Here is a 13,062-nt window from a genome sequence, read left to right as displayed (position 1 = left end):
TCCAGTGGGTGTTGCACATTGGCGGGTGTAACACATATTTTGAGCAACAGGGAGACGCAGCAGAGGAATGAAAGAGCCATACGCGGCTCCAGATATATTTTTTCAACTATAGCTGTGAAAGGGAAACCTGCATTCTAATGCAGATTCAGTGGCAGGGCAACATCAGTAGGAAATTGCTGTGATTGTTCCATCTTGCCCTCAACTTGTCTGAGGGATAAACTACACATTACATTCCGTATTTTTCTTTTCTTTTCCGTGTGGTTATGCCCATTTATAAGATAGAAAATATAAATAGCAGCTGGTGTTTTTCACCCTTTGCCTTCTATGCCATTATTAGGACTGCTGTCCCAATCTAACAATGTTCTCTACTAAAGCTGCTATTTGTGTTGAGGGACCACACTTGGAATATTGCACCCAGTTTTGGTTGCGGTGATAGAAAAAAGATGTTGAGATTCTAGAAAGGGTGCAGAGAAGAGCAACAAAGATGATTAGGGGACTGGAGGCTAAAACATATAAAGAATGGTTGTTTGGATTGGGTATGTCTAGTCTAGTGAAAATAAGGACTAGGGGGGATATGATAGCAGTGTTCCAGTATTTGAGGGGCTGCCACCTAGAAAAGGAGATTCAACCTATTCTCCAAAGCCCCTGAAGGAGACTCAATGGATGGAAGTAACCTAGAACTAAGAAGAAATTTTCTGACAATGAGAACAATTAACCAGTTGAATTACTTGCCTCCAGAAGCTGTGGGTGCTCCACCACTGGAGGTTTTTAACAAGAGATTGGATGTCCATATGTTTGAAATGGTACAGGGTTTCCTGCCTGAGCAGGGGATTGGACTAGAAGACCTTCAGGGTCCCTTCCAACTCTGTTATTCTGTGAAGCTGTTCCATTAAGGCCAGTGGTGAGTTCCTACCAGTTTGGACTGGTTCGGCTAAACGGGTAGTGGTTTGGTATCCTAGCTTGCTGGAACCAGCAGCGACCCAGGCCTGCCACGCCCCCAAACTGGTTCTCCTGGCGGCACCAGAGGCGTTGCCTTCTTGTTTTTCAGGTCTGCGCATGCACACATCAAGTGTGCACATGCACAGCGCGCCCACAAGTGAACTGGCAGTAGTGCCTTCTGGAACCCACCCCTGATCAAGGTCCATGGAAATTGAAGTTTCTGAAAGGGGCTAGTGAGAGAGAAGTCTCCAGTTTGGGCAAAATTCAGTATTACGACAGAGTGGGCATCAGAAGTTTGAAACTCTTGCTCAAGTGTTGTTGTAGGAGAAGGGGTGGCAGAACGTGGGTGTAGAGGGAAAAGAGGAATCAGCCTAGAATCTCTACATAGTCACAAATGGACTGAGATCCTCATGAATTCTGTTGACCCTTATCTAGCCAAACTAAGGCTAATTATTAATTGAGTAGAGTCCTGTGCAAAGCCATGAGTACATCTGTTTAACTGGACCTTCATGTGTGGTCCTAATCTTTTGCACCTGACAGTCATGGAAAAAAACAGATGAGAATTCTTGGTTTTCTTTTCTTCAGTATCCGGCAATTAAAGGAAAGAGTCAACAACTTGAGAGAGAAACATGATCAAATTTACAATTTCACCCCACATGAAGTTGAACCCGAGGTCAACTGGTCCTCAACAATCGAAGAGAAGCAGGTAGGCCTTCTCCAAATCAGGAAATATTGATGTGCTTTCCTTTGGTTGCCTCCCTTTTGTTTTGAGACCTGGGCTGAGAGGATGGTGTTTAGGGCTCTGGAGGGATCTCTTCAATCAGAAATGTAACCTCCAAGAGGAAATCAGCTCATGTCAGAGTGCGCACAGCATGACTACTGTTTTGAGACAACTCAGGAGCAAAATACAGTACACAGAGGTTTTGTCTTTCAAACAGTGGTTTATATACAAGACTTATATATACATACATACACGTGTTAGACAAATACTAGGCAAGCAATTAATCTTCAACATTACACGGGGAACCACAATGGAGATAGAACAAGAGGAGAAAGAGAAGTCCTCACGTGGCCTCCCTTATATATACAGCTTCTTAAAGTGGCAGTAACTCTGCTGAGTCATCCTCATGTCATCATCTCAGTTCACAGCCTTGCAGCAGCTGGTCAGCTATTAAATCGTCATTACCCTGACAGCTTAGCTGGACTCCCCCCCCCCTAAATTCTGCTTAAAGGGACTCTTTTTTAAAAATATTAAATGAGTTTTCTTTGAGTTGATAACCTTTCAAACCTGCCTCATCTGGGTGTGGTGGGAATTGAATTAATCGGAGGACATCCAGTTTGGGAATAACAAGATCCAATTGTTCAAATGTCCCTCCCCCTCCTTTTAATACTACAGTACATTCATGTCAGAAGCTCCTACGAAGGCACTTCTGGGTTAAAGGAGTAGCTGGTGACATCACTGTTGCCTGGGGAGGTCTTTCATGTCCCTGTTATTTTTCCCACCAAAGTGGTACCTATTTATCTACTTGCATTTGCATGGTTTCGGACTGCCAGGTTGGTTTTTTAATAGCCATGCAAGAAACAGGGAGAGCTTGGAAGTAGGATCAGAATAAGAAGTATATAGAATACAGCACTTAGCCTCCTCCTATCTTCCCTGCCATGTTATCCATGAAAATTATCCTTCACCAAGCTGTTAGTTTCATTGGGAGAGATACTTACCCACTGTTTGCAATCCCCATAAATGTCCATTGTATTACTTGCCCTTTTCTTACATGTAAATCAGGAAGCATTACATATGTGCTCTGCAGCCTAGAATGACACAGTCCAGAATCCTATTTCTAGAGTTTTGGGCTGGCATTCTACATAAAACTCTTCCAGATTGTATGATCACTGTCATAATGTAACGGGGAGACGGAGTCTTGCTTTAGGTCAGCACTAGGCAACCTGCAGCCCTCTGCCACATTGGCCAACAAAACTAATTTTGCAGCTTCTTGAAATGGTCTTCTGAAAATGGGTGGGAAATAGTTTTGACTTCTTCCCAGTTTTCAGCACTCATCATAACAAACGTGTCAATTGTGGAGCTGGGACACAGTGGCTCAGTGGCTAAGATGCTGAGCTTGCCGAAGAGGAAGGTTGGCAGTTCGGCAGTTCAAATCCCTAGTGCCACATAATGGAGTGAGCTCCCGTTACTTGTCCCAGCTTCTGCCAACCTAGCAGTTTGAAAGCACTTTAAAAAATGCAAGTAGAAAAATAGGGACCACCTTTGGTGGGAAGGTAACAGTGTTCTGGGCGCCTTCGGCATTTAGACATGTGCGAGGGGAACCTTTACGTTTTACCTTAAGTTGTGAAGCAGAGGAGAACATAGCTTCTATCATTTTCAAAACTGCAACAGGCTTTGCATGGAACACTGGGGGACCACTGTCTGTTAAGTCCTTCTCCCAAGGCTTCTCACTTATTTTAAAATTTCCTTATTTTAAAAAGCTATCTAAATTTATAGAAATCATAAACAGTAGATCCAACTGGGCTTGTGTGGTAGAATGTAGTCTGGAGTCGTGGGAGGGATGGGCTCCTTGCCACAGGATGAAGCGACAGCAGAGCTTGAAATGTCTGGTAGGCAGGAAGAGGGCAAGGTTGGACCCTCCCTAGCAGTTCCCAGAGCATCTCTAATAGTTATGTAGATAATTGCAGATAATTGCTTTAGTCTGAATCTTCAGATTCTGTTCATAGCCAAATCATAGTGCAGTTACTCAGAAGCAACTGCACATGCTGTTCTTGATTCTATGGGGCTGAGAGAAGGTCCTTCTGAGCATGAGGTACCACCGTTCTTGCTAAATGGTAGCTGGATTTTTTTTATGTGCCCGAGCTCCTGGGACTATGGGAAATGATGTCCTTATCCCCTTTCCCGTGCCCTCTTTCCCAAGGAAATCTTGAACAACAGGGGCTTTGGCACAGACCTGCCATCAGTCAATGGTCAAGTAGAAGAGCATAACATCTTCCACAATGAGGTGATGGCTATTGGACCGCATATCAACAAAGAAGGTGAAAAGGTATCTCTCCTGTTTCCTTGGGTCTTTGGTCAGATGGGGAGTGGAGGGGAAGCAACAGCGAGATGTCTATGCTGCAAGAGATTTCCTGCATACTCCAGGCAGGAATTTTGGGAGTTATCACAGCAACTGGGCACCTAACGATGGAGTCTCTAATAAAATTGCTGCCAGTGTTCCAAGTAACATACCTATAGTTTGACTAAGACCATTCTGAGACTTCAGTGCTGATGCACTGAAGGAGAGAGATAGGGAGGAGAGAATGGGGATAGTTGGGGTGTTCTAGTCAAAACAAAGTAGTTTCCCTTGGGAACCAAGGACGACATTCCTGCAGGTGGAGCAGCATCCTGATTGGACCATGTGACTGATTGTTTTGAGAAAGTTCACAAAGTTTTACTTTTAATTAGGTGAAGATTGTGGGAAGAATCAGTCAATTTTCACCAGCCTGTGCCAATAATCCACCTCTCTCCCCCCCCCCTCTCTCTCTCTCTCTCTCTCTCCATCTCTCCATCCATCCATCCATCCATCCATCCATCCATCCATCCATCCATCCATCCATCCATCCATCCATCCATCTATCTATCTATCTATCTATCTATCTATCTATCTATCTATCTATCTAATTAAACTAACTCTCCTTCAGCATGTCAGCACCAAAGTATCAAAACGGCCTCAGGTCAGACCAGCTTCAGGGTTGACAATGGCTAGACACTTAACTGTGATGCATGTATGATAAAAGTAGGGTCTTGCTGGTTTCTCTTCTTTTGAGGTTGGTCTTTTCTTTTTATTTCCAGGAAAATACAAGCGAGCTTCAGATGAAGTACCAGAAACTGCTGGTAAGACTTCTTTCCCCCTAAACAGATGTGTGTAATTATGGTATATCTTAGCAAATCAGAGATGAATTGAGAAAATACTCCCAGGGCATTGTTGAGTAATCATCAAGGAATACAATTATTGGGCCAGAGAGGAGGAGCATGCTCTCTGCAAGTTGAGTTGTCATCACATCTGGAATATAAAAAATAAAACTTACAGCGCTGATCATGGGATTTGGCAGTTCAGATTCTTGTGTTCTTCTAGGACAGGGATGTCAAACTCAAGAATCCAGCCTGCATGGGTGCTTAGATCTGTCCCATGGGGCTGTCCTGGAAACAGCACTGGCTTGTGCTGCTTCTGCCAGTGAAAACGGAGCTTGTGAGGGCCACACGCAGCCCTCCAGAGGGTAGCAGGAGGAAGTTGTAGGCGAAAACGGAGCTCAGGAGCCCATTTTCTTTGACAGAACACTTGGGCCAATATAGGCGCCCCCAACACAAGTGATGTTGAGTTGGTCATGCCCACCCTGGCTACACCCACTCCACCTCCCTGAGATCAAATACAACCAGAGGTGGTATTCAGCAGGTTCTGACCAGTTCTGGAGAACCGGTAAATACTACCTCTGTCTGGCACCACCCCCATCTATTCTCTGCCTCCGAGTCCCAGTTGATCTGGAAGAAATGGGGATTTTGCAGTAACCTTCCCCTGCCACGCCCACAAAGCCACACCCATCAAGCGATTCCCATCAAGCCATACCCACAAGAACCAGTAGTAAAAAAAATTGAATCCCACCACTGAACACAACCCTGATGTGGCCCTTCGTGAAATCAGGTTTGACACCCCCTGTTCTAGGGAATAGAGTAGGTGAGAAGAATGGCAAGAACAGGCCATAAGACAACTTTCAGCAACTGTGTAATTTTCAGAAATCTCAGATTTGAGGTCCATCATATCAAATCTGGTGAGATATTAGTGGGGAGAAGATGCCATAGAAGCGCACAGAGGAGAGACTTTAAGCATATGGTGAAAATAATTCAGGCTTTGTTGAATGTAGGATTTGACCAATGAGGATCAGCCAAGAAAGTTTTACCCAAAGCCATTTTAGGAAGCTATTCCCTTATTGGAGAAGACTCAAAGGTGCTTTGTTATCTTGGAGAAGCTGCATGAACTGCTGCCTTACAGATGTGAGAGATGATCTCAATCATCTAGGTCATGGTTGTCCCAAAGGTGTTTTTCCAAAAGATAACTGGAATTTCTTGGTTGCTTTCCTTGACAATGTTTTGCTTCTCATCCAAGAAGCTTCTTCAGTTCTGAACAACTGAAGAAGCTTCTTGGGTGAGAAGCAAAACATTAAAAAAAAACCAACCCAAGAAAGTCAAGTTGCCTTTTGGAAAAGCACCTTTGGGACAACCATGATCTGGATGATTGAGATCATCTCTCACATCTGTCAAGCAGCAAATCACGCAGCTGCTCCAAGATACAATGGAGGAATTGTTGTTACAGGTTAACAGAGTCGGAAGGTACATGTAGGTCATCTAGTCCAACCCCCTGTCCAGGCAGGAGACCCTACACCCATGATGCAGTACCTGTGGCACGCGGAGCCAAATCTGAGGACACACTATGTCAGCTCTAGTGCACATGCCCATGCTGGCCAGCTGATTTTCGGCCTTCCGGAGGATGGAGGGAGGCCGTTTTCGCCCTCCCCAACCTTCAGGAAAGCCTCCGGAGCCTGTAGATGGTGAAAAACAACTGGAGGTTCGGAAACGAACTTCCGGTCGGTTTCCCTGTTGGACCGTTTTTTTGCCCTCCCCAGGCTTCAGGGGGCTTTCTTGAAACTTGGGGAGGGCAAAAAATGGCCCAACGGGCCTACTGGAAGTCCGGAGGTTTCAGTGATGCCTGCATGCATGCTGGGGGGGAGGGAGTATGGGTGGTAATGCATGCATGCGCGGGGTGGAGGACATTGTATTATGGGTGTGGGCATGCGCAAGCTATCCTGCGTCCTTTTGGCACCCGTGCAGAAAATCATTCGCCATCACCGCCCTATGCCATTTCTGACCAATGTCAGTCCAGTCTTTTCTCGAAAGCCTCCAGTGATGAAGCTCCCACAACTTTCAAAAATTTATTGGGGAAGGATCCTTTTGTTGTGCTCGCTGGATATTTTTTTTATTGCAGTTCCTCAGGACCTCAGTTGGGGGGGGAGGTTGCATAAGTTGGGCTCATCAATAAGGAATCAGCTCTGAAATTCCTGGATTTTTGTCCTCTGGAGAAAGAGATGGCTTGAAAACTGTCTTCGAAAAAGGATTATTATTTTTCCTGGAGTTGGATTTTTTTGCACCTCCATCTTTCCAACCTTGGCCAAACGCTCTTTCTGCTTGCAGTCGGAATCCCAGCGAAGGCAAGAGAACCTGAATCTATTGCAAGATTTTATGCAGCGCTGCACCAATAAGCTCTACTGGCTGGATCAGCAGGCTAAGGACAGGTTGCAGTTTGACTGGAGTGACCAAAACCTTGATTACCTGAGCCGCCGTCGCCAGTATGAAGTGAGTCTTACTCTTTGACAACTACTTTCTCTTAAAAAATAAAAAAAAAGCATAGGAGGACTGTTGGATGTCCAACGTTGAAGTCTGCAGAAAATAACTCTGGATAATACTTGGAGCAGAAGTTGAATATTTAAAAGAGACAGATAGGGCTTTCTCCTCCAGCTGTTAGAGGTGGAGATGGATGAGCAATTCAGTTATATATATATTTCATATTAAATTGCATGTTAGGCCTGCAAATGCCATTGTAACTTTAAATGGTCGCTAGAATGGGATGGGATAGGATAGGATAGGACAGAATAGAATAGAGTAGAATATAATAAGAATGGATAAAAAGAATAGAGTAGAATATAATAAGAATGAATAAATAGAATATAATAAGAATAAATAAATAAATAGATAGAATAGAATAGAAATGACTAGAGTAGAGTAGAATAGAATAAAATATTGGAATGAAGAATAGAATGGAATGGAATAGAATAAGAATATATAGATAGAAAGAATAGAGTAGAATATAATAAGAATGAATAAATAGAATATAATAAGAATGAATGAATAAATAAATAAATAAATAGAAAGAATAGAGTAGAGTAGAGTAGAGTAGAGTAGAGTAGAGTAGAATGGACTAAAGTAGAGTAGAATAAAATAGAATATTGGAATGAAGAATAGAATGGAATGGAATAGAATAGAATAGAACAGAATAGAATAGAAGCTGGAAGGGACCTTGGAGGTCTTCTAGTCTAGCCCCCTGCTCAAGCAAGAGAACCTACACCATGTCAGATAAGTGACTGTCTAGTCTCTTCTTAGAAACCTCCAGTGATGGGACGGCCATGATTTCTGAAAGCAAACTAGTTAATTGTCTTCATGCTTAGGAAATTTCTCCTTAGTTCTAGGCTGCTTCTCTCCTTGATTGGTTTCCATCCATTGTTTCTTTGTCCTGCCCTCTGGTGCTTCGGAGAATAATTTGACCCCCTCTTCTTTCGGCAGCCACTCAAAAGAATGGTTGTAAGTCAAGGAGCAGTAGCTGTACGCTTTGGTGGAGATGAAACTTCTGTTTGAAAGTTTTCAAAGCAGTGAGCAAAGCAGACCTTACTATAACTAGCTTTCTAGAAAGAGATACTGTATAGGTTAGGGGTCCCCAAACTTGGCAACTTTAAGACTTGCAGACTTCAACTCCCAGAATTCTGGGAGTTGAAGTCCACAAGTCTTAAAGTTGCCAAGTTTGAAGACCTCTAGTATAGGGGATTCCAGGAAAACCTGGTCTATGTTGTTGGATTTAAGATGACTTTCCTTCAGTGATGGATGCCACCAAGGGAACGAACAGTGGCTCTTTTATAGGGAATTCTTTTTGAATAATCTGTCGCAAAGGTGCTTTTCCAAAAAGGCCACTGGACTTTCCTGTTTCTTTTCCTTGGAAACGTTTTGCTTCTCATCTAAGACGTTTCTTCATTTCTGAAGTGAAGAAGTGAACTGAATGGAAGCAAAATGTTCTCAAGGGGAAACAAAAACTCCCAAGGATGTCCAGTTGCCTTTTGGAAAAGCATCTTTGGGGACAAGCGTGATCTGGATGGTCAAGGATTTCCAGAGACAACCTGCATAGATGTTTCTTTCTTTTTGGATGCCCCTCCTTTTAACTGAGCTTGGAAGTAGACCAAGCCACCTGCAATTGGAGTGATTCCTTTTTATTATTATTATTAAAGTTTTTTTATTAAACACACATTAAAACATTGGACACAGTGTAACAGTCCTGGCAATGTCTTTGCCATACATATGTACTAATAAAGCTAAATATTATAACCACCTTGCTTATTTACAATTGGTCTATTCGGTATTTACAAATATAACGATATTGTATTTCCATCCATGTTGCTTTGTTCTTGCCTTATTATACATTTTCTCTGTTATGATTTCATACATAATTCTAATCTCCATTCTATAAATCTTAGTCATTGCTTATTTTTGGCTCTTTCCTTTTTTGTTCCAACCATCGATAAAATTTATCTATTCTGAGTAATCCCAATCTGCTTTTCTGCTTCCTCATTCCTTCCCCCTTTCCTTAGAACTTCATCAATAGGAAATTGGAAGACAAAGAGGCAGCCATCAACAAGCTGCACGAAGATGGCAATAAACTCCTGTCTGAAAACCACCCTGGGAAGATCGCCATTGAAGTAAGTTGGATTTGAAAAGGGCCACATTAGAAACATTGTCTCAATATAGGTGTCAGGCCTGCAATTATATTCCTTTTAGAATTTTGGCCTGCCACACTTTCTCTTATTTCATTATGCTGTTTCGTTAGTATAGTTGATGGGAGGGGGGAATAGACAGGTGTAGGATTGTGGAATGTATTGTTGTCATTCTTTACTAGAAGCCAAGGTCATATTTGGTCTCCGCGCTTTTACACCTGTCCAGAAGCAGCTGGGTGGAGACGCCAGCATGGAAGGAGAAGATTGGACCATGTGATGGATTGTGGGTGTGGGGACAAGATCATGAACTTTTAACTGGGTGGGATTCTGATGTAATTTCCAGAATTGGGATTAACACAGATGTGCTAAGATGTCTGCTTTATTAAATTGGAACTTCAAGGATCATTTTGCCTTTGATTCTGATTTAATTCAACATGATACTTGGAACGCTGGCATTAGGTGGTTCTAATCAGAAGTGGTATTCAGGCGGTTCGGAATGGTTCGGCCAAACTAGTAGTGGAAATCACAGGTGGGCCCACCCACCCACCCACCCCGGCTCCATGCTGTCCTATTTCGGCACTTTTTCAAGCCGTATGCATGCGTGCAAGCCACACGGCCATTCAAAGGGCATGCACAGAAGGCCAAGTACATGCGTGGATGGGGCATGTGTGAGCAATACGAGATGAAGCGTTCACATTTGCGAACCAGTAGGGAAAGTAAGTGAATACCGCCTTTGACTCTCAGTGTTCTCCAGTTCCTGTCTTATTTTGGGGCATCAGTGATTATTGGCCTGAGGTTTCCTCTCCATTCCTCTTCAGGCTCACATTGAGGCTGTCCATGCTGACTGGAAAGAATATCTCAACCTGCTCATCTGCGAGGAGAGCCACCTGAAGTTCATGGAGGACTATCACCAGGTACTACTTCGAAGCCAAGGATTTGTTAAGGAAATTGGCAGCATTGGCAAATTGGTGTTCTACCAAACCTGACTAGGTTGAGAGTTGACAAGTGTGTGTATCTTCTAACTTTCTTGAAGACGAGAAGCCAGTTTTAGGAAACACACCTGATCGCATTGGCTCCCAAGACGTCAACTTTTTGGGCTAAAATTGGCACTTGACCTGAAAAGAGGAACGAGGGGTGCTCTTTGAAAATTAATGAACAAGGCAAAGATAAGAAGCTACGATTGGTTAAATTAAAATAGAGTAGAGTAGAGTAGAATAGAATAGAATAGAATGGAATAGAATAGAATAGGAAATGAATAGAATAGAATAGGAAATGAATAGAATAGAATAGGAAATGAATAGAATAGAGAATCAGGAATGGAATAGAATAGAATAGGAAATGGATAGAATAGAATAGAATGGAAAGAATAGAAAGAATAGAAAGAATAGAAAGAATAGAAAGAATAGAAAGAATAGAATAGAACAGATAATCAGGAATAGAATAGGAAATGGATAGGATAGGATGGGATAGGATAGGATAGAATAGAATTCTTTATTGGCCAAGTGTGATTGGACACACAAGGAATTTGTCTTTGGTGCAGATGCTCTCAGTGTACATAAAAAGACAATTCGCCAAGAATCATAAGGTACAACACTTAATGATAGTCATAGGGTAAGGATACAAACAACAAAGTTACAGTCATGCAGTCATAAGTGGGAGGAGATGGGTGATAGGAACGATGAGAAGACTAATAGCAGTGCAGACTTAGTGAATAGTTTGACAGTGTTGAGAGAATTATTCGTTTAGCAGAGTGATGGCGTTCGGGGAAAAACTGTTCTTGTGTCTAGTTGTTCTGGTGTGCAGTGCTGGTTCCTTTCTCCAGTCACACATTTAACGATGATCCTGTCGTCTTTACAACGACAGTTGGGGAAAACCTTCGGAAGATCGAGGTTTTGAGGTCTCCATCTGATTTTCAAATCATGATTTTCTGAGTGCCTTGGGGTGCCTGCCTAGGTGTGCACAGGAAGTAGGAGAACATTTCCAGGCATGCCATCACTTTGGGGATGTTCTTCTGACCTGGCAAAACCAAATCTGCTTTGTCTCCTTTGTAAGGGAGGGAATGGGGAGGAGGCCGCCTCCGATCCCACTAGCAAACCAACCTGACAGACAGTTTGTCTAGCGCAGCTTTGCACGAAGATTATCCAGGCAGGTCAGGTGGTGCGGCTGGACTTGTTTGCAGAGGAAACAGCTGAAAGAACTGGTGGGAAAACAAACTTGTCAGACAAGTTCTTCTCCTCCCTTCTCTTGGGCTGTCAACCCTCTGGTTTTGGAAGCCGGTTTAGCAGAAGACCTTCCTGGTCCATCAAAACGTCTACCCTACTCTCAAGAACTCATTCGGTCCATTTTGTTCCAAGGACCGGGTTTCCCCTTGGGCAGCCGGTCCTGAAAGTTGCCTCTCTGTCCTGAAACCAGAGGAAGAGGCCTCCACGTTGTCTAAGAACAAAAGGCTCACCGGCAACCATGGGGACCGCTTTCAAAGTCCTATTTTAATAGGTGAGGGCGTGGCTTTGCCCTGAGGCCAATCACAGGAATGGAATGGCCAGACTTTTGAAGACTTGCATAGAACTGCGATGGTGCTTTTCCTTTTTTTTCTTTTCACAGGGAGCAAGGGGAAAGGATAGCTGCGCATGCCGATTGTTTCATGTAATGGAACTGTATTCAAAGCAGAGAGGGAGGGAGAAGGGACGGAAGGAAGGAAGAGAAAGGAAAGGGAGGGAGGGAGGAAGAAAAAGAATGGAAGAAAAAGAAAGAAAGAAAGAAAGAAAGAAAGAAAGAAAGAAAGAAAGAAAGAAAGACAGACAGACAGACAGACAGACAGACAGACAGATCGATCGATCCCAGGAGCAACCACAGGATGTGTCAGTCAATATGATGGTCTTGAGCAAAATCTGCTCAAGACCATCATATTGGTAAGGGACAAAGCCCCTCTCCTCTTTTTACTTCTTGCTGTCTTTCATTTCTCCTCATTTCCCTCTTTTCTATTCCGCCTCGCCTCTCCCCTTCCTTCCTTCCTTCCTTCCTTCCTTCCTTCCTTCCTTCCTTCCTTCCTTCCTTCTTCTCTTTCTCTCTCTCTCTGCCTCTCCCTTCCTTTCCTCTCCTTTCCTCTCCTCCTCTTCCCTCTCCCCTTCCTTCCTTTCTTCTTCTCTCTCCCTCTCCTCTCCCCTCCTTCCCTTCTTTCCTTCCTTCCTTCCTTCCTTCCTTCCTCCTCCTCCTCCTCCTCCTCCTCCTCCTCCTCTCTCTCTCTCTCCTCTCCTCTTCCCTCCCCTTCATTCTCCTCTCTTCTTCATCAATAACAGAACAATAGCGTTGGAAAGGACCTTGAAGGTCTTCTCATCCAGCTACCCTGCTTGACCATTTCAGGCAAATGGCTGTCCAATCTCTTCTTTAAAACCTCCAGTGATGGAGCACCCACAACCTCTGAAGGCAAGCTGTTCTACTGGTTGATTGTTCTCCCCATCAGGAAATTCCTCCTTAGTTCTAGGTTGCTTCTCTCCTTGATTAGTTTCCACCGGTTCTCTTCTCTTCTCTCCCATGTTTATCTGCCCTTCCCAGGTT

The 13,062-nt window shown here is 43.6% G+C and overlaps 1 protein-coding gene across 1 annotated transcript in view; it reads left to right on the top strand.

Moving 5' to 3' along the window:
- Positions 1-13,062, top strand: part of PPL (periplakin) — an 80,774-nt gene that overhangs the window by 41,208 nt on the left and 26,504 nt on the right. Inside the window, exons 4-9 of the mRNA XM_087729382.1 lie at positions 1,525-1,645; positions 3,861-3,986; positions 4,775-4,816; positions 7,166-7,327; positions 9,385-9,492; positions 10,326-10,421. Coding sequence (XP_087585508.1) covers positions 1,525-1,645; positions 3,861-3,986; positions 4,775-4,816; positions 7,166-7,327; positions 9,385-9,492; positions 10,326-10,421 — 655 coding nt within the window. The remainder of the gene's footprint in view (positions 1-1,524; positions 1,646-3,860; positions 3,987-4,774; positions 4,817-7,165; positions 7,328-9,384; positions 9,493-10,325; positions 10,422-13,062) is intronic.

The sequence above is a fragment of the Thamnophis sirtalis genome, unplaced genomic scaffold (genome assembly GCF_051295495.1).
Source record: "Thamnophis sirtalis isolate CommonGarterSnake01/CBP01778 unplaced genomic scaffold, rThaSir2_p1.2 scaffold_14, whole genome shotgun sequence".
NCBI classification, from domain to species: domain Eukaryota; kingdom Metazoa; phylum Chordata; class Lepidosauria; order Squamata; family Natricidae; genus Thamnophis; species Thamnophis sirtalis.
The sequence above is the reverse complement of the archived record's forward strand: the minus strand, read 5'-3'. Positions and strand labels throughout refer to the sequence as shown.